The sequence below is a fragment of the Pseudomyrmex gracilis genome, unplaced genomic scaffold (genome assembly GCF_002006095.1).
Source record: "Pseudomyrmex gracilis isolate BER0280 unplaced genomic scaffold, ASM200609v1 scaffold_0, whole genome shotgun sequence".
NCBI lineage: Eukaryota > Metazoa > Arthropoda > Insecta > Hymenoptera > Formicidae > Pseudomyrmex > Pseudomyrmex gracilis.
In genome coordinates, this window is record NW_018020584.1 from 2,742,139 (window position 1) to 2,767,531 (window position 25,393).

General features: G+C 39.1%; 2 protein-coding genes and 1 long non-coding RNA gene across 5 annotated transcripts; 1 reads left to right on the plus strand and 2 right to left on the minus strand.

Moving 5' to 3' along the window:
- The first annotated feature begins 1,100 nt into the window (after positions 1-1,100).
- LOC109854740 lies at positions 1,101-7,297 on the plus strand. 2 transcript variants are annotated; one of them, XM_020428192.1, is made up of 4 exons: positions 1,101-1,188; positions 4,954-5,193; positions 5,360-5,838; positions 6,178-7,294. In XM_020428192.1, the coding sequence occupies exons 2-4, from the start codon at positions 4,961-4,963 to the stop codon at positions 6,672-6,674; spliced, it is 1,209 nt and encodes a 402-aa protein (XP_020283781.1). In that variant the 5' UTR covers positions 1,101-1,188; positions 4,954-4,960; the 3' UTR covers positions 6,675-7,294. The 2 variants fall into 2 exon arrangements, with proteins under 2 accessions (XP_020283781.1, XP_020283871.1); XM_020428282.1 differs by lacking the exon at positions 1,101-1,188 and adding an exon at positions 4,413-4,834 and having other exon boundaries at positions 6,178-7,297.
- On the minus strand, positions 1,183-10,682 carry LOC109854845 (vascular endothelial growth factor A-like). Of its 2 annotated transcripts, none has more exons than XM_020428420.1 (6): positions 10,225-10,682; positions 7,309-7,420; positions 4,191-4,405; positions 3,962-4,060; positions 3,054-3,238; positions 1,183-2,390 (listed from the first exon to the last, which is right to left on the minus strand). In XM_020428420.1, exons 1-6 carry the CDS (start codon positions 10,453-10,455, stop codon positions 2,222-2,224), a joined length of 1,011 nt encoding a protein of 336 aa, XP_020284009.1. In that variant the 5' UTR covers positions 10,456-10,682; the 3' UTR covers positions 1,183-2,221. The 2 variants fall into 2 exon arrangements, with proteins under 2 accessions (XP_020284009.1, XP_020284096.1); XM_020428507.1 differs by having other exon boundaries at positions 10,217-10,293.
- A 2,701-nt stretch (positions 10,683-13,383) lies between these two features.
- Positions 13,384-17,083, minus strand: LOC109856550. The gene is made up of 3 exons (XR_002250397.1): positions 17,069-17,083; positions 16,630-16,946; positions 13,384-13,909 (listed from the first exon to the last, which is right to left on the minus strand). It is a non-coding gene; the product is annotated as an uncharacterized LOC109856550 (long non-coding RNA).
- Positions 17,084-25,393: the final 8,310 nt, after the last annotated feature.

Genomic DNA, 25,393 nt, shown 5'->3' on the forward strand with positions numbered 1-25,393 from the left:
AACGTTCACATCCGAGCCGATCAAAGTGTAAACTTAACCTAACCGACAGAGATATGAACCCTAACCTAACCTAACCTAACCGGTCAAAATGTAATCCCAACCTGTCAGAATTTGAACAGGATAGCACAGTACGTCGTGATTATAGCGCGGAATAGAACCATGTTCACATTGCGTACGCACCGACAAGTCGCTCGTGGACACGCCTGTAGTTGCCCATGTGCACCACCCATGAACACAGCGCTAGCTTACAGGTCGGAAAAGCTAGTAATTTATTATATGACTCTGGCCGTTTTCAGTCTTCTCTGCTTCAACTGATTCCACTATTTCTTATTTCTATCGCTAGATGGCGAGTGACACTATTTGCATCAAGTGTGCAACTCTTTTTTTTTTAATTAAATAAACTCGAATTGTTTGAATATTATCAAAAATGACATTACTAGTCTTAATTATTGAAATTAGATTTGGTAGTTAAGAATGTCAAATTTTACCTTACACCAACATGTACATGATCAATGTATGTGTATACAACATGGCCGAACAGCTGATTATTTTCCCGCCTTTTCTTGCGTGAGAGACACAGTGACAAGTGGAAAGTCAAAATATACAAATATATTTACAAATATACAGTATACAATTCACAAATAATTACATAATCCACAAATTTGATAAGAACTGTTATAAATTGAAAATAAAGCAATTACTGTGTGGTTGGTGACGACATTCGATATTATGTTGATACAATGGAACAGCCAGTGAAGCGGACCAAGGTCACGAAAGAATCGCTTATTGCAGACATTGCGTTTTCTATCAGTATGTTGTTTAAAAAATTATATGTTGTATACAAATAATTATATTTCTTATATATCTGTCGTTTATAAGAGTAAAAACTAATAAGAGAACCAGCTTTTGTAAGATCTCTTATAGATCTTATTAACGTTTCTTAAGAAAAAAAACTTTGAAAACTACAATTTAACGCAAGATACCGTCATGGACGTTAGAATGTAAATATTTTTCTCTTTTTTTTCAGGTGATATAGCCAAATCTGTTAAATCTATAAGCGAGAGTTACAGTGATATCTTGAGAGTCAACAAATCTGTAGTCACGTATTTGCGGCACAGTGAAGAACGTAATAAGAAAAAGGAGTTACAGGATTTAGAAAACATAACCGTTACAAGAAAGCAGTAATTGGTACAACAATTGTATTTGTCCAATATTATACACGTGTACTTAATACTAAGAACTTTATATTGTTGTATATATGAGAATGACTTAGACATAAATATTAATTAACAAGAGTAATGTCTGTGTCTGTGATGTCAATCAAAAAAGTTCTCCTGCATATGTTGCATTGTAAATTCATCTGTTGTGTCTTATGTGATAAGTGGAACCAAATAATATGAGCAGTTGCTACGTTATTGTAACAATGGATACAAGAACAATAATTCTATAACAGAAATGACATTGTGTGTTTGAACGAGAATGACCACATTTGTATTCCTTTCATATATTTGTATCACAATATTATTTCAGTAAACATATGTAATACTTCAACAAGGCAACACCCTGGAACTAGAAAAGTCGATGGCATTCCATAAGCTCAAAAGTGGAAGTACAAATATTACAAATACATATATGTGTAAAAGAATGTAAATTTTTACATTCCTTTTACCACTGAGCAACAGAATGACATCATTCAGTATCTTATTATTTTATGCATTTCAAACGCACCAATGCTAAAAGAGTTTTAGAATATGTAATATCTTAAACGTATTGGAAACCGATGTATTTAAACTTCGTAAAAATTTGACATTGTCTATAAAATTTCAAGTCATTGTAACAGTTACACTGATAAAAAAACACTAAACGTCAAGAAAATATAATTTAGTTGCAGATAATTATTTGGAGTTTACTTGGTTCTTAATTCAAGCTCATAAGATTTAAAATAACATGATGTTTTTTTAGTATGACGAATAATTGATTGGCAATCTTTGATTACCTTATGTAATCAGTTCGATTCAGCAGTTTTTTTCTCAGTGTACACGAAACAATTGCGTACAATCTGAAAGAAGGAAAATGGAATAAAATCGATGTTTCCCATTCCTAGATTAACGAATTATTATAATGAGAAGTTTCGTCTACGTAACGACAGACTAACAAAAATGACGGTGGAGGTGCGTTTCGTAGCAGTCTTGTAATCTGTGTGCGTCCGTTCGAATTCTTGTTACTTGTATTCCGGATCCTCTTTGTGCCTCCTTCTAGGATCTGTCGGGTCCAACGGGAATACCTGGACGGGCGGCACGTTTGGCGGCCGACGATTAGAGAAATCGTAATTCGTACCTTTCGTGGATGCGAACCTGTCTAATGGTCTAGTCAACCCTATCGGTCCACATCTGGAACACATTTGCGAGTTATGTGCGAAACAATTTGCGGAAAACGTAACAGTAATTTCGTGCCAAGTTGCGTCAACAGTGCAGGACATCATTCACATGTACATACATCCAATCCGATTGTTTAAAAAGATTTCTTCCGGGTTATTACATCGTTAAGTAACGATTTCCTCAAAGCGGCAGATGTTAGTACGGGACACATTCCACCTTTAAATGTTACGTCATGAGATAGTAATAAGTACACGTCACATTGTGTGGTTTAATGCAACTAGAATATAAGTAGAAGTCTTGCCAGGTGAAAGCGAATCTTGTTTCCATTGTTGTGCTCTTGATCAAAATTGCAAGACTTTGTAGAGAAAGAGAGAGAAAGAAAGAGAGACATTTTACAACCCTGTATACAAAATGAGAGGAAAGAACCCAAATTTTAAACGAAGACATGGGATGTCTGATGTTCATTCAAGGAAGATGCAAGAAAGGAGTGAGTAACTTGCAAAATTCGCGAAAAACGAAGCCGACCAAAACTAGTCCAGAGCACTTCGATGAGCAGAGAACAAGATCGGTGCGTTCGCGCGCGGATTACAAGTCGTCATATTACAACAAAAAAGTGCAATGAGAGAAGAGAGAGGTGTTCTTCTAGCGGATTTCCCCTATTCTTTTAGCTCACACCTGCACGTGTTGTGGTTGAAGTAATATCCAGTGCTGCACGGCTCGATGTTCCTGCACGAGCAGACGCAGCTCCCCGCGTCCCAGATCTTCGTGCCGTTGCTCTGCCGGCATTTCTCCTCCTCGTCGACGTTGTTGCAGATGCACATGCAGTTTTGCGGCTCGTAATGCTGTTTTTCGTTGCAATGCTGTAACGTAACAGTAAGTGACGAAAGCGAAATGTGAATCATCAGCAAAAAAAAAAAAAAAAAAAAAACTTATCAACATCTTGCCGCACGCGCGCTTAGACGTTGTGTACGAATGAAATTTTGCCTGTGTCCGCATTGACACACTTCACGCGAGGAAACGGCAATTGTAGCCATGTATAAAACGTAATTGGCAAACTTGATACATTGAGAAATCGCCGTTTTATTTGAGTTACGTATGCAAAGTTACCGCTTACAAATTGCCTCCCGAGCGTTCGAGATACGCGTTTTGTAACAAGTATTTAGTATTTTTTTGTACAACTTTATTTGACTTCAAAAGATTCTTTTATATATACATCCGCGATGATATAATATCTCGTAATTGAAACGTCAATCTCCCGTAACGAATCTGAAGGACGCGGGATGTGAAGTAAGGATGCACGCGCGCGCACACGTGAAAAATGATTCACGTCGTCGGATCGCAGGTCGCTTCTGCATTTCTAATGCATTTTCGAGCATTGTCGAGATACTCGGAAGTGAGGCGCTCGTGCGCCGGTTGACTGACGTAAATCGCTCTCTGCCGAGCGGCACGCACGTTTGTATCAACAAACACACGTCGCGCGTAAGAAACGATGCAACGAGATAATACGCGAGGTGTGAAACTCGCGGCCCAGTTAAGCAGGAAGGCGCCGATTATCCGCCAATTATCGGTTGTTGTCAAATTACCTCCTCCTTCATTTTGCAGTCGCACGTGCACTTAGTGTGCTCCTCAACCGGGATAATTCGCTTGCCTCGGAACTGTAGTTCTATCGTCGACACGATCACCTGAGCAACAAAACGCGAAAGTGAGACGAAATAAAAAGAGATGTTCAGCAATCGTTGTCTCACCAGTTGGGCGTTCGTAATAATAGGGGTGTTTTATTTCGTATATTTCATCTCGAGAACAATCGATTACCTGGAAGTTTCTGATCTCCGTGGCTACTGGCTGGCACGAGAGCAGAGTGCTACCGCAACATCCACCGCATCTGTTGACTCTTGTGCAGGATGGGAAAATGATCACCGAAGGATCGTTGTCCACTTTTAGAGAAACGGGTTGCAGCTCCGGCATGCATCTTGCTTGCGGCGGCGTCATTGCGTTCGATCTTTCCTGGCCCTCGCCGATTCTACTACCTGAAAGGAATTTTTGTCAGTATTCCTGTTAAACCTCTCTATCCCTTTCTTTGTTTTTTGGCCACCTGATAAAAATAATGTTTAATTTGAGAAAATATTTAATATCAATTTAAATACTATCGAATTTGATGCGAGAAATCGAATCGATTAACTCAATCGATTTTTAATGGTCAATCTCGCTACGTGATTGGCTGGCTCTTTTACTTGCTTTGCTTTTTGGTCAGCACGTGGCTCACTCCAAGAAGCCGCCAATGTAACAGCACGCTCACTCACTCTCTCGCCTTACGACTGTTTAAACCTGTTGAGATTCGCTTACGTGTTTTTTTTTTTTTTTACAAAACTGTGTTTTTATTATTAATATACCATGTAATATAATTGTAAACGGTGCAAACAACTATAAAAGTAATTGTTCTGTGTTATTGTAAGAAAGTAAGACAACATCTAATCTGTTAATCATAACGCAAATAATTGTTGAAAGATAAGCGATTTAATCATATTAAATCATTGTTACATACTATTGTACGCACATCGTCATTGTCTTCTTACAGCACGAAAATGACCAGTGAAGCAGTCTCAGTTGTAAATCATTATTTGTTATTTGCCGATAAAATAATCCCCGAATTCGGAGATCTCCTCGCGGATGATGTGCAACTCGTGTGGTTCGATGGAAGGACAATCACGGGAAAGATTCGAGTAGTTAAATTTATAAACAAAATGAAACAGGAATCCCATTCGTTTCAAAATATTTTACCAATCTCGGATTTGACTTTTGAAAACTATATACATGGGTGAGACATTAAAATTATAAGAACAAATTGTGTGCATATTCGTTAGTTACACTTCCGGATTTAAGAGACGTATATTTAGCGATTAAATTCTATTCTCGGAAGTTTGTAACATTTTTTTTCTTTTTTATATTAAATGTATTTAAAACCGATATTATTCTTCGTGTAGGATGTCAAAGAGAACGGAAGAGAACAGTAATACTGTACTATCTGCGAGCAACAAGAATTCGCTGCACGAGAGTAAACCGTCGACGAGCGGTGAAATGAAGAATGTGATAGATGTTGAGCAAAACAGCGATTCGAACGTCACAACGCTCGTGAGTGAGGAAGACTACGACATATGTGAAATTGTTAAGGAACAATGTCTGAGCGACGACGAAAGCGAAAGTGAGAAGATCGACGCCGAGATCAAGGATCAAAGTTATCATCTCGACGACCAGCTTCTTCGTAATCTCTTCGAGTACAAGATTATGTCGCAGGCGGTACAGAACACTAATAGGGCAGAATTGAAAGAGGAAATGGCACCATCAACCAGTACAGCCATCACCATAGAGTGCGGTCAAGGAGATGGACCTGTTATTGCTAACTCGATGAAATACGTGCAGGCGGTTGGTGTGATGCGGTACTTGAAACAATATATGTCGAAAGGTATTAGAAATAATAATATAATTTTTAAATCGATATTTAATTGAAAATTACAATGAAATACGCAGCAATAATAATTACATACACGAAAATGCTTACCAAGTCACAGTGCTAAATATAAAGCTACATATAAATATTAAATATTAAAATTTTAGTTAGACAAATAAAGATTAAATTGAAAAAATAGGAAAAATTTAAAAAGAATCAAAATAATAAATATTACTTATGTAATAAATGTTGATTATTATTAGGTACTAATATTTATATAAATGTTAAAAACATTGTTTGTAAAATCCAATCTTATTCAATGTCTTAATAAAGAAAACATTTGGATTGTTTTAGATTCTCCATTCGCGTATCACTGGACAAATTTGTGTGAACAAAAATCCTGGAAGCGGAAGTGTACACTTCTGATCGCATATTCGCCTTTAACCAACAGTAAGCAATGCTCACGTACGCCGAAGACAGAAGAAAGTGAATTTCCTAATAAGATAATAGAAATTCCACAAAGGAAAATACCAAGTTTGGATGAAGTGCTGGCAAATTGGTATTACTCGATACCGAACACTCATTTTGGCGGTTACTTAAAGCCTTTAAGAAGCTTTGACGAAACCCGATTAAGCGAGGTGAAAGCTTTCGAGGCCCGTTTACAATTGAAAAACTATATTAAAACATTTAACTGGGAAGATTTCAAGAACAAAAAACATGACGTCCGTCCGCTTAACGTGCGTTACATGGGGAACAAATTCGGTGTCGATGATTCAGTTAGAGGACCAATTAATATCAATTTTCAGATTCACAAACTTGTTTATTGTAAGTACAGTAAGGTCGAAGAGTAAATCTATTACACAGAAAGTAACAGACGCAGGACGAATAATTTATTTACAACAACAGACGTACGCTCTGTCATGTTGAGTAAAAGTTTTTAAATAATTTTTTTATAAAGTATTCTTTTAAATTATTCTTATTTTCACCGTAAAACGATATCGATTAATTTTTTGAGATATGATATTAGCGTTAATAATAATTAGTAGTAGCGTACGATTTGCGTGTAGACTTACGGGATGATCTTGGTTTACATTGATAACCGCGCGGTTGTGTTAACAATGAGAAGACACACCGCTACAGTTTAACTCTCCCTCTTGTGTTTAAGTAGAAAATATTGATTTTGTCACACGCACTGTGCGGCGGGATTTGTCGTTCGATAAACAACTGATTTTTCTAAATGATATGTTCAACGTCACGTTAGGACGCAATTAAAATATAAGTAATAATTTTTTTTTAATGAGATATTGTATTCAATTAAAATATATTACCAGAATTTTATTCAAAATGTTTTAGCTACGAAATAATAAGTTGGTGTTTGCAGTGAATAAGCGTGATTTTTTTTATTTCTACCTTACGACTGATTTGTTTCCTCGAGAGATTATTATTTCTAAATAATATACAAACGCGACAATCAAATGCACTTACTGAATAAGAATGACGACGTACGCGTTTCGCTCTCGGGAACACCTTGAAGAAGCTGCATGAATTCATCCACTGAATCTATGGAATTTAATCTAGCGGCTAAATTTACTGGTATCTGAAAATAACGTATATTATCGTAAGTACGTATATTGTATGTATGTGGAGTTATTTTTTCTACCTACGTAACACGCACTTAAAAAGATCTTTAAAAAATAATCTACAAATCTGCGATAGCGATAAAGCTCAATGACGATGAATCACAGGTGCAGTCACTATTGATAAACTTAGTTGCCGCTTATTTCGTGACTTGTTGAAAACAATTAAGGATTTCGTTATTGAGACAATATTAACAGATATTACTCTCGGTTATTTTATGTCTGCGGCCGCTAAATATCCTGGAAAACTCAGTATGAGCAATCAATTTGTAATTAAAATTTCTTACAAGATTATTTCAATACTATGTGCGCAACAATATAATAAACTATCAAGGATAAGAACAAGATATCGAAAAGAGAGATAAAATATAATAAGTGTTAAATGCGTGCTGGATGATTGGAAAGAAATAATTATCCACGGCAGGTAATTATTTCTTTCCGCGATGCATTCTCATAAATATTGATCAAAAGGATAAATATATAAAAATCGATAGGGTATTCCCGTAAATGTGAATCATCCTGTTCGATTGCGCGGATACTTCGTGTGACTAAGGAGAAAATTATCTTGGCAAACATCGGTCAATGATCCATATTACTGAAATCTCAAAAGCAAAGAATGCAAAAAATTGGATTTAGAAGAGATAAAGAATTCACTTTTCTTGAATGTGATCGCGTAGAAATAATCTTGTTGTTTAGCTGTCCGAGTAACTCTTTTTAAGAGGTTTAGATAGTATTCAAAAGATCACTGGCTTTTCGATGCTTTTAAGAAAAAAAAAAAAAATGTAAAAGAATAAAAAATAGTAGGGTGTGAATCATTGATAACCACTGCTTTTAAATGAGCGCGAAATTGCTTGTAGGTTCAGATCACGATTCTCAAACAGGTTTTCGAGAATATTCTTTTACTGTGAGATATATACATAGCTACAAAAAAGCAAACAATTTGTATCTAAATTTGACGAACGACCTTAAACAAGTTTCCTTAACCTTTAGACCGCCGGTATTTTTTAAAAATATGGTATTTTTTCCGCCATATTTGTATATATTAAGTGAAGTGAAAAGTATCAAATTTTCAAACTTTGAAAAATGGTGAGAAAAATTTTCTAAGAGTTTTTTATGTCGCTGGTTACGTTTTTGAAGTCGAATTGCAAAAGTCTTTCATCACAGTAGCATTATTACTAAGCTAATCATGTATAAATAAATTTTGCATCTTAGATTACGGCGAATTCGAAAGCTAAACTACACCATTTAACAACATATTTAGATTTTCTAAATATTTTTTCTCACAAATCAAGTCAGACGAAAGAGAACTCTTCTCTAAAATACGGTATAATATTAGCGTTCCAATAGAAGCGATGCCATACAGCGTCATGCCGGCGGTCTAAAGCTAATTAACGGAAAAAAATTAACATGACGTTTTTCTGTTATCAACAGGAAATCATTTTTTATACAACGTGCACAATGACGCTCACGAGAAGCATTTGTTGCTCCATCAATTTCGAAAGAAATATTTTCCCTAGTGACACAATGAGCGCGACACGGTCTTCGTGGGATTTAGAAAACCAGTTGCGAGCGTTCAGTACGATTTGCATAATCGAGAAATATTTCGCGTGCCGAAGACACATCGCGAGTGCGCTTTCTAAGAACGATTTTCTGTTTAAATCTCAGCTTTGTCGCGCGCATAAATATTTCCGAACTTGCACTGTGTTGAAAATCTCAGAAAACCTCAAGAAACTACTTCACGATAACCGACCGCGAATAACAATCTACTTTTCCTTGGACGAAGGCGTCTCGCGGTAATCTCGACCTTGCGAGGAGGCAAGGCTGTGCGCCTCAGGTTTAACTCTTAGGCGCCGTTATGTTTTATTGATTCTCGATTTCGCTACTCGGTGACTCAGATGTGTGACGATAATGATGACGATATTACAATTATCGCATAGTTAATAGTCCTGTTCTTATTGACACGAGGATCTCTCTACAAAAAACTTGTTTATTCAGTCGTTTCTGCAGTTGCATTTACGAAGTCATTATCTCGCGCTACATACACATATATACTTTCGCGCGCCTCTATATCTTTCAACCGCATTATTATCTAGCGATTTTGTTCCTTGTTACGTGCGCTAACGCGCGCATAGATTTAATCAACGGAATTATCGATCCGTAACAAACTAATTGATCAGACATATTTGAACATTTGTACGATCTCGAGGTGAGATGTGATCGGGTTTAGATCGAGCCGCGTATGTGTAACGTGCCGCGAATCAGAAACGTGTCGCGTTCCGATTACATCCTCGACATTGGCAAACTCAGCCTTCGTACGTCATTTCGGAAAGTGAGTCTCGGGAGCGAAGGTGTTGCAACGCGCTTGTGTATCGCTGTCATACTTACGGTTAATTTACTTTCGAAGTTGTATTAAGTATCGAAGTGAGTGTGAAATGAAATGTCAAACTAGCGATAATTTAGCACCATTATATATATTTGTTAATCCAGAATAATATTTAGCTTCGTTTAAAAAAAATAAGTCCTCCTATTGGAAGATTTTCTCGTGTTAATAATTTTCTATTTGAACAAAAATTAACAAGACTCTTTAGTAAACAATTAGCGCTGGAGATTTCAATATTTTTAATGTATATTAACGTAGTTTTTTTAACGTATTAATTCGCGTTTGAATTAATTTATATTTTATAAACAGTGCATGTGTGCGTGTGTGCATATCTTTATCGCTTTGATGATAATAGAATAACAGAACCAATGTGTACCAATTTACCGCATTGCTTTCACGCATCAAGTCCTTCGCGGATTTACTGAGGGCTCTTTCCTTCGAATTCGAGCTCAATGGTCCCGGAAAGACGATGTCGTCGGGATCACCGTGATATTGCGTGGCAACCTGTCCCACGACGAATCCACTGAAGATTATGACAATCGTGAAAAGGAACATTTTCGCACCGACCCGCAACATCTGGCACTCATATGATGCACCGAATCGTTGCAGTTGCATTGTTATCACACAATTCCTCGCAGTTATCACGATTTGGTATAAAAGCGCGAAAGAGCTCGATGTCGCTCGATTGTTACATTGGGCGATTGTTCGATTTCTTCGCGAAAATGAATCTGGCGCAAATCTGTGAAACCTCTTGCGCCACGATAAGCAACACGAATGCACACCTGAGCGCTCCACCACGAGCTCGCGCCGCGATAGACTGATGAGACGAACACTCCTCGGCGCGTATTTCTTTGCCTCACGCGTGAACGATCGGCGCGCACCGCGAGCGCACTCGTCGCGAATCGTGTCAGCGATAAGAGGTGCTCATTAATTTTTTTGCGACTTTTGAATTTAACGTTTTGTACATCATCGCGATGAAAGTGAAATAAAAAACACGATGCGGTCGCGATAACATATTATCACTTCCTGTTCGTATCACTCAAGAAGTTCTATTCTGCGAATTTATTTACGATTACTCAATCCGGAAGTTAGCAAAAACATTTTAATTTATCAGTTTAAAAAAGAAAGTGTAAAAAAGTTTATTGCCTATACCAGACGATAAGAACTTTAAAACTTAAGCGAAGGACAGGAGAGAAAATGCGTATCTCCGCGCAACATACTCGAAAGTTTAAATTTCACACATATTTTTATCTCAGCTTAAATTTACTTCGAAACTTTTCTAGAGAGAAGTTTGCGCAAATGTTGTTATATTCAAGATATAATCGTGTGTTTTAATCTCATACACTCGCTTTCTCACGTATATTTTTATTATACGTAAGCCTTAGATAAGCATATGTATGATTATCGTTAGATGAATTCCTAAACATTGATTTCTTTCGATGTTTTTCAGTCTTATCAGATTGAAGAAATGCGAACGTAACATTTTTTTTCCCCATTGTTGCTACGTAACGAAATTGATTAAGTATCATCAGAAATGTTTGAAAATTCTTTGTCAATGGAAACATAGTAATTATAACCCACACAGAAGAAAAACACTATTAGACGTCTATTAGACGTCGACAGCTCCATGCGACATCTAATAGATGTCTAATAAATGTCTGGATGGATGGATGTCTGTGTGGGAATTTATACGCAGCTCGTTAGCTATGATCTAGAATATTCAAATACGATAAGCAACAGATTTTTTTTACATATATCGAACAACCTGGTGAACAACGTAGGCGTTTAAATTTGCATATGAAATCAACTTATTCTAAGATCGGTTTTCATAACATTAACATCTCAAGGTAGCACTTCTGCGAGAAGTTGTTTAATGATGCAGAAAGACTCTTGTGTTAAAAAAAAAAAAATTAATATTACTAGACATTAAATTGTGTGAAGTATAAGTGTGTGTACGAGTAGAAAAAAATTATTACAGAACGAGTTACGTGATTCGTTAAGAGTTTCTCAATTTGAATCGCTTAGATTTAGAAAAAAAATTAATATATAAAAATATAATATAAAGAAATTTTTATATCACATTGATAATATTGATGTTACTAGTGCTATCTATAAGAAAATAAGTGAATTATCTTCGAGATTCAAGATATTCATTGCGTCAGTAGGTTTCGCGAAGCATCGATGTTACCGACTATCAGTTATATCATGCTCCTGAACGCTTGAACTCACTTGGTAAAGTGTAAATTAATTATTTCTGTCGTTGATAAGATGACAATAATTTATGTGTAATATATGAGTACATATATTTCAATAGTCGATAAGTAAGAAGGTATATAAGAACACGATATTGACAATTTTTTACTTATAGACTTTTTTTTAGACATATAGACTTTTATTAGTTCTGCAATAAGCTATACAATTTAATTGTATATTCGCGTTAAAAGAGAAAAACTAGAACCTTTGTGAAGTTATTTATTGTTAATAAAGCGAATAAAGACACAAATTCCATTGCTGTGGCTCTCCCGTGTCATTTTATCTACAATTAAAGAAAACAATTGTTTATTAACAATCGATTTACTTCAATTTATAATAATGACTCAAATATAAAACGTTCATTATCTATTTTTCTTGAATAATTACACTCTTAAAATAAAAAAAAGAAATATTTTGAACACAAGAAATAAAAAAAAAGCAAAGAATATGTTTTGGTGAACAACATACTCTGATATGTTTACCTTATATACGGGAAATTAATTTTAAGAGACTGGGACCAAGATTTTCCTGCATGCACCCGAACGAATGGGCTTATAGCCTGGTGGACACTGCGTTCGAATTCTCTTGGGAAAACTCAATGGCCGTGCGTCACTTGCGAATGCCAACATTATCACCACGAGAATCAACAGAAACAATCGCGCTGGTGCCATTGTCACAGATAATGCGCAATCTTTCAATCACCGCACTCTATTTCGATTACCAAAGTGAATGCTTGCTTTTTCCTCTTGGCTCACGTAGCGTCAATTTGCTAATAACACAATGGCACAATAAAAGCACATGTATTTATATATATATGTACAACTAGAGCCCCTCATCAGCGTGTGGTTTCCTGCCTCTTTTCCATTTTGTCACCCTTAATTGGCGGTTGAAATCATATCCTGATTGCTTACGCACGAGGTTTTATCCGAAACTTCCGCAGTGTGATAAACTATTGAGAATGATTGTATTTAATCACAAGGTTTTCTCACATACACATATTACAAATAAAATAATTGAGAGATAATGCGGATGATGGAAAAAATGCGTAATTTACGGCTTGACATGTTTTGTATATTTTGCGATAGTCATGATAAAACAAGATTAAATATACACGAATATTAAACTCCTTTTCACATATTTTTAATTACATACGGTGGTATTGTAGTTTGTATATTGTTAAAATATGTGTACACATATATATATGTCATATTTATTTCTATAAATCTGTATATATATTTCAAGTAATTTCAGAAAACTTAGTTTTTTTAAGATTTTAGATAATTTAATTGTCTTATAAAATACAATTAATCTCTAATTAAGTATAATTTTAATACTATAAAAGTTTTGTTTTGACAACGCAATTAAATCCATACTGAGAAAAAAGTGATGATAACAAGATGCGTTTGTTCCGCGGTCAAATTGTATTTAAAGTCAAGTTTTTAACTACTTGATTTTCTTAATTCAAAACTATAAAAAAAAAAAATCTCCGATTCACCAGGTTTTTTTTCTCAGTGCAGATTGTAGGTGTTTGATAACAAATATAGAGTGGTATTTATAGATAATAAAATCAAGATCTGGTCGTGACATTTTGCTTCAAAGGAAATCCACAAGTTTTTTATGTGTGACTATAGATCTTATATATTATTGATTGGTATTTTATATAGATCTATTATTTCCTCCCGTAATTATTTCCGGCTCTTTCTTTGAAACAATTTTCCTGTGTCTCCCCATTCGAGAATACTCTTCTTTCGTGAGAGAGGAGGAAAGAAAAAAGAAGAATATATGGTAGTCGTTCAATTCTAGCTCTACGAAGATTCTGTAACAAAAAACCAAAGACGTTCTTATCATTGCGACTGTAGACATAAAAGTGATCATCATGAGTTTATCTACACTCAGGTGTTTTACACACAGCAATATGAAGAACTAGAACTATTATACAAAAGAAAGTAGAATAGACTTTAGCTGTGACTAAAGTTCTGAGCGATTTAATGTATATATTTAAACTCGAAGGGCTTATAAAGAGATCGATACGAAGTGATGATTGCGTGCACATCTGATAGACGAGTAGTAGGAATATTCGATGATTCTCTAGCAACTTCCGCCGAAGGAAATAAACTTTTAAGTGTTACACACTTTGTCGGGGAATCACACAAGTTTACGTCATACTATCAACTAGACATAAGTGCGAACACTGCGAACGTGTGTTTGACTGACGTCAATGCGTCATAAGACCCGATATTAGTGATAAATAGGCAGACACGCGAGAAAAATATTAAATAATACATGCAATTTGATTTGCACAAATTTACAACAATTGTCGGTTTTGGAATATATTTATTCTTTTATAGCAAATATAAGTAGCACTTAATATTCAATAAACACACGGAAAAATTTCAAATTTCTACAAGGTATTGAGAAACGATTTCCAGTTCGTAACGAAAAATCCAAAAATTCGAAATGTAATTAAAGCAATTCGAACTCCGGGAAGAACTTTTGGGAAGAGTTTAGAATTGTCATAATTATACTTTGGGTTTTAAAAAAAAATTCAATTGATTAATAAATTAACAAAAATATTCTTTTGGTTTTTAGCTTTATCTCTTTAATTAACTTTGAAGATTTAATAATAGAGATAATAATCCGCGCGCGCGCGTGTGTGTTTGTGGTTACTATTAACATGTGTGCGATGACTTATTGACGTTTGTCTCGTAGCGCGACAAATCTCCGGTATTTTTTTTTTCTTACCTAAATAACAATTCTGCAGCGATTTCCAACTTTCATCTTTTCCGGCGGGCATTGTAAAGGGACATTAATTATTGATCCTTCTTTGATTGATTCTTTTTTGTCTTCAAAGCTATCAAAGCGCCGGAACTCTTTTTCCTTCCGCAATACGTTCGACTTGGTCGAGCGTGTGCTCGTTCCCGACAGGAAGAAAAATAATAACGCTATCGCGAACGTTATGGCTAATGAAAGCCTCATGATTGTGTATATATACGAGCGCGGTGTACAGAGAGCGCGCGATCAACGATTGAAGGAAACCGCTTGCGAGATTTCGCTTCTCCTGGCGACTGCGTTTCGCGCAATTCACGCTGCGTTTTCAGTTCGTTTTGAATTAATTGCAGAGATCCCGCAGTTGTTCCTCTTTCCCGATACCAATTGCCTTCTCGAGTATTCAGACGACGTGTACGAACCACCGGGATGAGAAGTCACGCGAGACACACGTAATCACGCGCAATTTCTGCACATGGCACAGAGAGGCCGCGGAGAAATTTATAGCCGATCTTCATTAGAGTGCTTTCTACGAAATAAAATGTAACATATCGCGGTGTGCACGTCGACACTTCGTTGCGCACTGCTTGGGTCATGTCTCACCGTACATGTGGTCCGGAATCATTATCAGTGCTCGAGTACATAGTTGAGTTCGTTAGTCACAAACGCACGTTATAAGTATGTCTCGCTTTAAATTTCTATTGGACGAGTGCGCATTCCATTGGAACGTACGTGATCGAGACGTGAACAATTCTCAGATACGACCCGTATCGCGATTCGTGCGATAGAGCATGCTCGGATCGCGCATTTTCTGACCGGCGTTGGTTGGCTCGGTTCGGAAAACCGCGATCGCGAATTGCCTGATCGAACGAAACTGACGACGAAACGATTGATTTCTATTTCAGACGCCGCCACCGCCGCCGCCGTCGCGTCGAATCGAACGCAAGCAGCAGACTACTCGGAAACGAACGAACTGGCTAATTAAAGTTCGACCTTGTGCTGAAACCGGCTTAAAAGTTGCTTTATCTGCGACGCGGAGTATCGCGAAGACGCCAGCCAGCACGGTTTTATCAGCCGGCACATGGTTTTATCACTGCAGCGTATTCGGAATTTTTCATCGATTCGAGATTGCGATACCGAGAACTGCGTGGCGAAATCTTGAACTTTACTTGAACGGCGATTTGTGCGATCGCGCGCAATGATTGATCAGTTAATAAAGTTGGTTCTCCAAAAAAAAACATTTGCGAGGTCAATGGCCTGACAAAAAGTTATCAACTTTACCCAAAAACAGAACGCGGAGAAAATTCCATGTGTGTGGAACCAAGTTAACCGCAGTCGTGATACACACATTCTTGTTTTACGTTATTGATTTCCAGAGAAAGAAAAGAAACTTTAAGAGTGAAAATATCGTCTGCTGCTTCTCTCGACTTTAATAGTCTTGATAACCTCTGATCGCATCTTCGCGACAAACAATCGTACACTATATTGCCACGCGCGCAGCATTAGCGATTATCATACGCGATATTATAATTAACAGACTGTTGTTTACAGTCTGAGCGATGGTTTCCTGTCTCTTAAACGTTAATATGTACATAATTCTTGGAAGATACGTAAATGAGACTCTTTTATATTTTTTGCACTTTTATTTTTGTGTCTTTTTTCAAATAATCAAGTACATTTCACACGAAACGGTCTTGTTTCTATGAATTTTACTCGCACATAAGACTCTTAAGAAGACTTAGTAGAATGAATATGCATATATATATGTACCTTGCTTATTTGTTTATCGATTTTATTCACCACACCAGTCTGCACTTGCCGCGACGATCGACCTGTTCGCCCTGTTTGCAGTAAATTTTGCGTCTTCGTGGAACGAATATTATCTGACTCTGCTTCGTGATCTCCGAATCCCTCGACGTATTAACGTTGGGATTCACGGTCGAGACTTCCACGGTGGAGTTAATTTGTCGCCGAATTAGATTCTCAATTGACGTCACCACGTTCGTAAAGGACCAACCTCCGACGAGATTCGCGAGGAGAATCGCCAGCACGAGACTCGTGTACAATGCGCGCATCTTTCTCGAGAACTAACAAGTTGCACGGTGTTTAAGCTGATTTAAACATTAAATGTCAGACCCCGATAACCCGATGACACTTGTCGATGATGATTTCAACGCAATTCTTTTGGTGTCGTTGAGAAAAAACTTACCGAACGCAGTTAGCGTCTCGCAATATCGCTCGACGATTTTGTGCGAAAACTTGTCACAGATGATGGGGACCCGCGTGTGCAAAAACGTGTCTCGATGACTGTGTGAAAATTATACAACACCGGTGTTTCATTTCTCGATGAAGTAAAAGTTATTATTCGAGAACGAGTGCACGCGCGCTCTCGGTCTTATCTCTCTGTGAGCGCCCTTGGATAATTTAGTGTGACAGTTTTTGATAGTGATGGCGCGAACTCGCCATCGGTCGAGATTATCTTGTCACGACAACAGCTATAAAATTAGTTTTGTCAAATTTTACTGAACTGCCGCTGGAAAACTTAGTGTAGCAAATTATTGAGATTTGTATCGCACATGTATAATACAAATTTAAAACTTGCGGAAATAAAAACACGGATATATAAAACGATTTCGTAGAATAGATTATTCTTTTTTTACATTGTGTGTACGCAAATTATTTCTCGAAAAAATATTTTTAAATCTCGCAGTTGAGAACCGATAACCTCGTTGATGTTTTCATCGAATAATCATTGAATAAATGTTGAACAAATATACATTAGATAGTTGTAGTGCACACAAAATAAGAGTGTTGAGTTATGAAAAAAATCTGATAAGTGCGCCTGGACTCCAGTTTTCTCACACAGTTAATTGTTTAAAGTAGTCAGTGGCGCCATCCATTGCTGCACATGGGAAGATCAAAATGGATGCAACACGCCAACTTTATGCGCGTCATACACAATTTATTATTGACAATATTATATATTCCACACGATGATAAATTTTTATTAAAAAAATTATATGAAATTTTCGAAGAAATCACTGAACTAAAGCGTAAATTCGCGACAGAGTCGTTAAAGTGAACAAAATTAAATCTTACGTTTCTTTAGCTTATCGGTGAAGAAAAACGCTATATAAAATTAGCCACGAAATTGCGCGATAAACGAGCCGAAAGAGCCCGTTTTATCGCTAGCACGCATCTCCACGGTGTCTTCCAAGTCGATCCCGTACTCAATCAATGACAGTTTCTCCCCGCGGGTACAGGCGTCGATAATGCTTTAGGTGCGGAACATGTAGACGCGATTTCTCACACGTACATGCATTACTTTCCGCGACGGCTCGCTCCCTAAATGCATGAAATTTGACATGTTCATATTTCTTCGAACAATCTTGTCGTATCAGTCACACGTCCAATTAAGAGGAACGTGTCGTGTCTGAAATTCGAGCGTTTCTCGATAGTGAAAAAAAAAAAAAAACAAACAAACAATTTCAATTCTAAATTAAACGCTGTGAAAATTGTACGCAATCAGTTTTATGAAATTAGACAACATTTTACAAAGATAGCTCTGTGTGCGGATATTTCGATTATGTATCGGACGATAAACGTGTGCGTGCCGCGAGCTTCCCGCGAAAAATCTCAAACGTTTTCTCATCGACATATACCTACGCGAGACGGGTTCCCACGAGCGAAGTCGAACACACACACGGTCTAGAAAGGCAATAACCAAAGATGATTAAGATATAGTCATTTTGCTCCTCGCTTCCCTGCGCTCTTCCCCGGCGGTCCGACTTGTCGTGCCGACACGAATGCAAACGCGCGGCGCGGTCGCTAAACGTACAATTATTACTTATTGGTAGCCTCGATTCGAAGGATAATTCTTCTCTCTTTTTCACATTAGAGTCGCAGACCGATTTAACTGCTCGAGCTGGTGAGAGGATTACATTTTGTCCCGCTATGCGCGATGATTTCACGTGACAAAAAACGTTGCGAGATAACTGAATCATCAAGCATTTCTCCGGTTATTTTCTTGTCATAAAAATTGACGAACGATTGCGATAAATTTTTCGTTCTTCAAATTATGCCAATTATATTTATTTTTGCATTTCAGCGATATAAAAAATATTGCAGAATCTTCTGGTTAACGCGAAATCCTCTTCGCGCATATTTCGTATGTAAAATAACGGCGTGTAGAGATTATCGATCCCTTCCGGTTCTGAGTTTCGCCTTTCAAGAGTCGCGTGATGCGCCGAGTTAGAAGCCACTTCGATCCTCGGTTAAATATCAGGATAATCATTACCGCGGAGAGTCTAAAGGATTGAAAAACGGTGCTCAGCGACACTCGATAATCCTTCCACCCCCCTCCCCCCGCGCATCCCGACGAGCAATTTATTCGCGACTTTAATGATACGGGGAGCGAACATCCCAGAACACATCCTGACTCCGCTGACTCGACAAGAAAATTAACGCGCGGCGTAATCCAGCGCCATAACACCGCGGTGTGTACTCTGAAGCGCTTCGCTTCAGAGTCCTTTGTTGTTATATACTTAGAAGCTACCGCGTATTACGATATTTGTTAATAACAACACACGAGAAACAAATCTGCGCAATTAACGAATTATTGTTCCGTCTTATTAAATACCGAATTAAACTTATTCGCGCATATTTTATATCCCGGGGTGAGGGTTTTTAATAATCGCCTCTACTGAAACACACTTCGAGGAGAGATCGCCGTCGTCTGTATTTCTATTGCGCGGCGAAACAAATTACACGGGATATTAAGAGTCAAACGGCCCCCGTCAAAAAGAAGAATGCCTAGCTAGCGTGAATCGACTCTTAGCGTTGGGAAATTCCGCGTGCCGCGGAGCCGCGTGTGCTCGCACATGCGTGCACACGAGGGTCGGTCGTATATGAAGTTACGGCCGGACGGGCAGGCGAGGCAGGCGAGCAGGTAGGATCGATTTAAAAAGTAAATGACTGACGCGGACTGAGGTCGCCTACCAGGCAATTCCAGTAGCGGGCAATTGCGTGCAAGAAATTACTTGCCAATGTTGAGTGGCACGCAAAGCTCGGAGCGAACGTGAACGCTGAAGGATGGCGGAGAAGTAACGTCGGCCGTTGCCGCCGCCGCCGCCGCCGCCGCCACCGCCGCCTTCTTCTCTTCTTCTTCGTTCCTTCGAACCTCGACGATCCCGTCACCGTAACATGCGAGCCCGTCGACCGCGAACGAGCTATGCGACTCCTCTCTCGAATTTGTGCTCGTCTCTTACCACACCGAATCTCCCGGAGATGATCGACGTCACGCGGTTTCTAGCTTTCGTGCTCTTTTCCCTCGAAGCTCGTTGATATAATCATCCAGTTGCTCGTCCAATGGCGTCCAAGAAGAATTTGCAACACGGAGTGTGTTGCAAGTGTTGTCAGTCATTGCGGAATATTGAAGAAACCATGTTTATTATAATATATGGTCTCACAAAATTATAAAGTTTTTATAATCTATTTCCGAGTTTGTTAACACACACACACACATAATAGATTTTTGTTGAATTTTTTAATAGAAATTCTGCGAAATATCGGATTTTAACTGCGAATTATTCCGCTACACGTATTTAACATGTTTAAAATTGTTCGACCGTGATTTTTATATTATATTTTTAAAAACCTAAACCGTAATCTAATATTTTTGGATTTGACACCACTGAGCATCGACCTGAATTCGCGCAGATTCTCAGAAGACGTCCAATTGGTGAGCGGATATTATGGTAATGCGCTAAGTGGGTCCAAATGTGTATTTTTCGGAACTTATTGTTTTTGTATTCCTGTTTGTTTGTTTGTTTGTTTGTTTTTTTTTTTATTCTTTCGTGTGTTCTCGTTGATAGTAGTCGTGCGAGTCACTCGATTAGGAGCATGAAGAGAGTTGTGCCTCGGCTATCCGGATTCCTCCGTTCGCAATGGCGGCGCTCGAACGGTGGCAAGCCTAACACTTTCCTCGCTACTGTTTCACGGGGATCTGCCTCCGCGTATGTTCCTTCACGGTTCGATAAATTCTTCGCCCTTCTCGGAACTTTAAAGTATTAGTTGCCGTCCTCGGTATTATGACGTCAAGTTTCTCGGTCCGCTTTTGGAATCCGAACGTGTAGCCTATGGCGTCTCATGTTAGACACGCAACGAAAATTTATGTCGTAATATAAGAGTCACATTTTTTACATTCGACACAAGTTATCGCACAGAGAGTTAATATCTTGATAATTGTTTATTTTATTTTCATATATATTTTCACACACAAACACACACACACACATGTATGAGAAAGTAAAAATTAAATAATGCGCAAGGTGTGATTCTTTTTAACACGGCGAGTGCGGGCGTCGTAAAATTGGAGCGACCAGACGACAGACGTGCGAAACTCAACAGATTACACACGGCTCCACAAAATTAGCCCCGTATCGGCCGACAGATAATTCCTCGGTTACGACAAATTTTATGCCGGGCAATCAGCAACACCACAAAGTAGTCTCGCGAGTATAAGGCCCCGCCTCAGGAAGCAACGTGTCCGCGCTACACGAGAGACAGCAAGGCACACCGGAGAGAAAAGAAAAGTTTATAACAGTTCTTCTCGAACCGACCTCTCTCGCGCAATTTCGCGCGCGCGCACGGATACATAACGAACGATGATTTAGGGGATTACGGTGCGAAAGGGGGAAGAAACCCGCTTCCGGAAGCGGAACGCCTCTCCATACGGGTCATTAATTATCTCGTCACTCGAGGGAAATATCTCTCGAGAGAAAGTAAGAAAAAACATACGCACAATCATTTTGTGTATATTGGTAATAAAAAAAAAAAAAAAAAAAACAACGGTACTCATAAATTTTACCGAAGTATAAGACTCGACGCCGGCGTCGCGGTCAAACGTGTATCGCGTAGATTCAAAGAAACCGATTGATTATCAAAATAGGAGCGGATCGCTTCTTGTCCTGAATTCCATCGACGAGCTATAAACGAGCGGATCGCGCGATGTAAGACGTGCGCGTCGCTGATGATCTTTGAAATTGATTCGTGATAGCTTCTCGTGAGAAGAGAAGAGAAAGGAGAAGAAAGAGAGGACAGCTGCTCGTAACAATTACATCCACACACACACACACACGATCGCGAAGTGTTATTCTTCTTCGCACTGTTCAAAACCAGTCGCGAAGTTCGCAGCTCCGGAGATCCTGAAGAATTATGCCGTTGCGTCGACACCCACTGATTTTACGACCCGCGGCTGAGCTCGTATCTAGCACGTTGCCGCTTTATTTTACGACGCTGCTCCTCTTAACGCCTCCTTAGCTCCAAACATCGCCGGACGCACTGCCGATCGAGCGTGCCCGGGCGTTTACACGCGTTTACACACACGTGTGAGGAATTTTCTCGCGTGTTGTGTGTGTGTGTGTGTGTGTATCTGTGCGTGAAACGTTGCGCGAGAAACGAACGTACGTGTGTATCGATTATCGCTCTTTATTACCATAAACAATATTAAGAGAATATGCGCAAATATCATATAACGATAATTGCGGCATTAAATTGCATTTTACTCCTCGCGTGTAACACACACACGCACACAGCGAAAGTGTTGCGAGCGGTTGAAAAAACCGATTGATGAACACGGTAGATCGGCCTGGTGATAAACTACTTTCGATTTTATCGCGGCGGTTTTACGTATATATAATCCACTCGCGATTGATGCCAGAATATATGTTGTACGGAGAATAAGTAGCGATGGAGCACGTACGCCGCGGCTTAAGAGCGTCGTTAGAAATAGATATGTCGATTAATCGAAACGTCTGTTCGCGCGACTTACGCTCATTACGCGTATAAGGAAACCGGGCGAGATCTCGCACGTGCTACCTAATTAATTCGCGTTTACGTCTACAGTACCCGAGCTGCCGTAATACGCGTTTATAGAACGAGTTAAAAGCGTTCTCAGCGTTCCTGACTGGGCAACAAAATTACGCGCGCGAGAAATCCGTTATCGCGGCGTTTTCCCGTTAAGAGCAATTAGCGCAGATTGATCTCTCGCGCGCGCCCTCGCAGTCGTGCGCAGATCTCGTAAAGTGTTCGTTTTCGATTTACGTGGAAATTCATCGTCGTGTCGCGATAAATAGCTTCTGTTTTTACTTTTTTGATTGTTCGGAAACTAAAACATTGGTGAAAAAAAAAAACAATAAATTTTTTTTATTTCACCGCGAAAAGTTACAGACGTGTAAGCGCGATTACAAAAGCGATATAATAATCTGGATTGTAAACGAACAAAATACTTGGAATTGTTCTTAGTTGTCGATCCTTTGGTTTTTGCCATACTATTTCTCGCAAATTAACCCTCGGTGGAGGACAGCCAATTTCGTTAATAGGGCTTCGAACGAAAAAACGAGTTCGCACAAGCTTGTAATCGAATAACTCGACGAAAAGAATCTATATTTAACAATAGTATCGTCGCGCCTCGTGAAGGATCGATCCAGTCACCGTTCTCTCGCTACCGTACAGGCATATCCCCGGCGTATCCGTATCACGGACAGATCTGAGAATCAAGTGAAGAACCCGGGGATAGAAAATCAAGCGGGGAGTCTCAATCCTCGCTTGGAAGAACCGAGCGAGAAGAGCACGCCGGGAGGGGAAAGTAATTAAAGAATTAATTAAACGGAGGCTTACTCAGCTAAGTTCAGCCATCGATCAAGGCTAACCATGGCGGGCTCTTGTTTGGCGCTAACAAAAAACACCGCTACCGAAATCATAGGGAGCCCATTGTGCCCGGCGAGCCGCGCCGGGCTCCCGAAGAGGGCCGCTCTCGAAACGGACGGGGCGATCGAGGCGAGATCGCGGCGGTCAGTGCCGGGGCTCTCAAGGTGGACGCAGAGATGGCAGGAATGCAGCTCGCGTGCTCCATCCCTGTCGGTACAAATTAGAGTAAAAATCATGAAGCTGGATCGTGGCAAATAACTTGCGCAGCGGGAGATCCTCCCGAGCGCGGGCCAAAGGAGCGAACAATGCCTTCAGCTCTCATCTCCCTTAGCTCTCCGGACACTCCGCCGTGTTCTCCTTCTTCGGGTGCCCGGCATCTTCTCGTTCTCCACTCGTCTGGTCCTTTCCCTGCGCGTCGCTTCAGTCCCGGTCCGACTTGGAGAGAACTGCCGGGAGAAGCTGGCCAGGAGCAGATATCCATATTGAAGAAAAGAAAAAAGAGATTTTATAAACCGTGTCCCACGCGAGAAGATAACCGGTACACAGAAGCGACGTTTCTCTAATGCGAACCGATTCTCCGCATTGTCTCTTCTTTCTTTTTTTTTTTTTTTTATTCGCTCGCGCGCTCTATCCATTTTCTGTCTCTTCGTGTTATTCGTCTTTTCGGGAAAAATTCGATATTCTTTCCCGCATATCGTTGATTTGAACGAGGAAATTAAATCGTGAGAAAAAGAAAATAAAGGTTGCCGAAGGAACTTGTGTAGATACCTCTTCCAGAAGCAACGGATACCCATATTAGGAGAAGAAGAACTCTCCGTATCGCGGCGCGTCAATAAGACCGGGATGAATTCTGTTCCATCCCGTTTGTAATACGAACGTTTAAAGAGCGTTACAAGCTCTACCGGGACGTTCACAAAAACCTCACCGGCTTTCTTACACAGGACGAACTTGCAAGGCGTGCGAATAAACGCTTGTATGACGTGTTAATTTACAGAGTTCACAATGTTATTACTACAAAGAGAACGTTGTTGTTCGTGAAAAGACTTTGCGTTAAAGCTACCAGTTCTTGAACTCAAGAATGCAACTGTACACGGTTTTTATCCGCGTGTTTACGTTAAGATGCCATTATATTGTCACCGATGCTTTATTTTATCCGACAACGTGTACGCTACATCTGAAATTTGCCGAGCCTTGACGAATACGATTTCGAAACAAATTGAGCAGAACGACTCGTCTGACATAACTCAGAACCGGTGCTCATTTAAGGTGCTCTTCTCTTCGAGAGTTGACAACCTGCCCATTTTCGTCTCGCGCTATTGACAGGCTTTCGTACCTGCGGTGCGAGTCTTGCGAGGCGATTACATGACCACGATAATTACGCTTCTTCGTCGATAATTTTCAAACAAGAGCACCGAGCGTGTGAGGATAATCAGGTTTGCATTCAAGTAAAGTGCATGTTTTTCGACTAATTACGTTAAGTTTTTACTATAAAATTATACTTGCGATGCGAACGTGTCACAATTGGCGAGTGCGAAAGTACTGATAACTTATGCGCAAAAATTTATAAATTAACAAGAGAGGTATTTTATCATATCTCTCTCCCACTCTTCCGTAATTTATTATAGATACGATCGGTAACATTAACCGCAAATGTTTGCAAAATACGTTCTTATCGTTCACCCGGGCGACGGGTTACATCACGTAAGTTATTCATAGTTTCACTCGCGTCTCTAGAAAATCTCTAGCGTAAATCGTTCCGTTGCGCGTCAGGCACAATAATATCGCGCGCGCTGGCGCGTCCGCATCCCCGGATAATTTCTTCCTC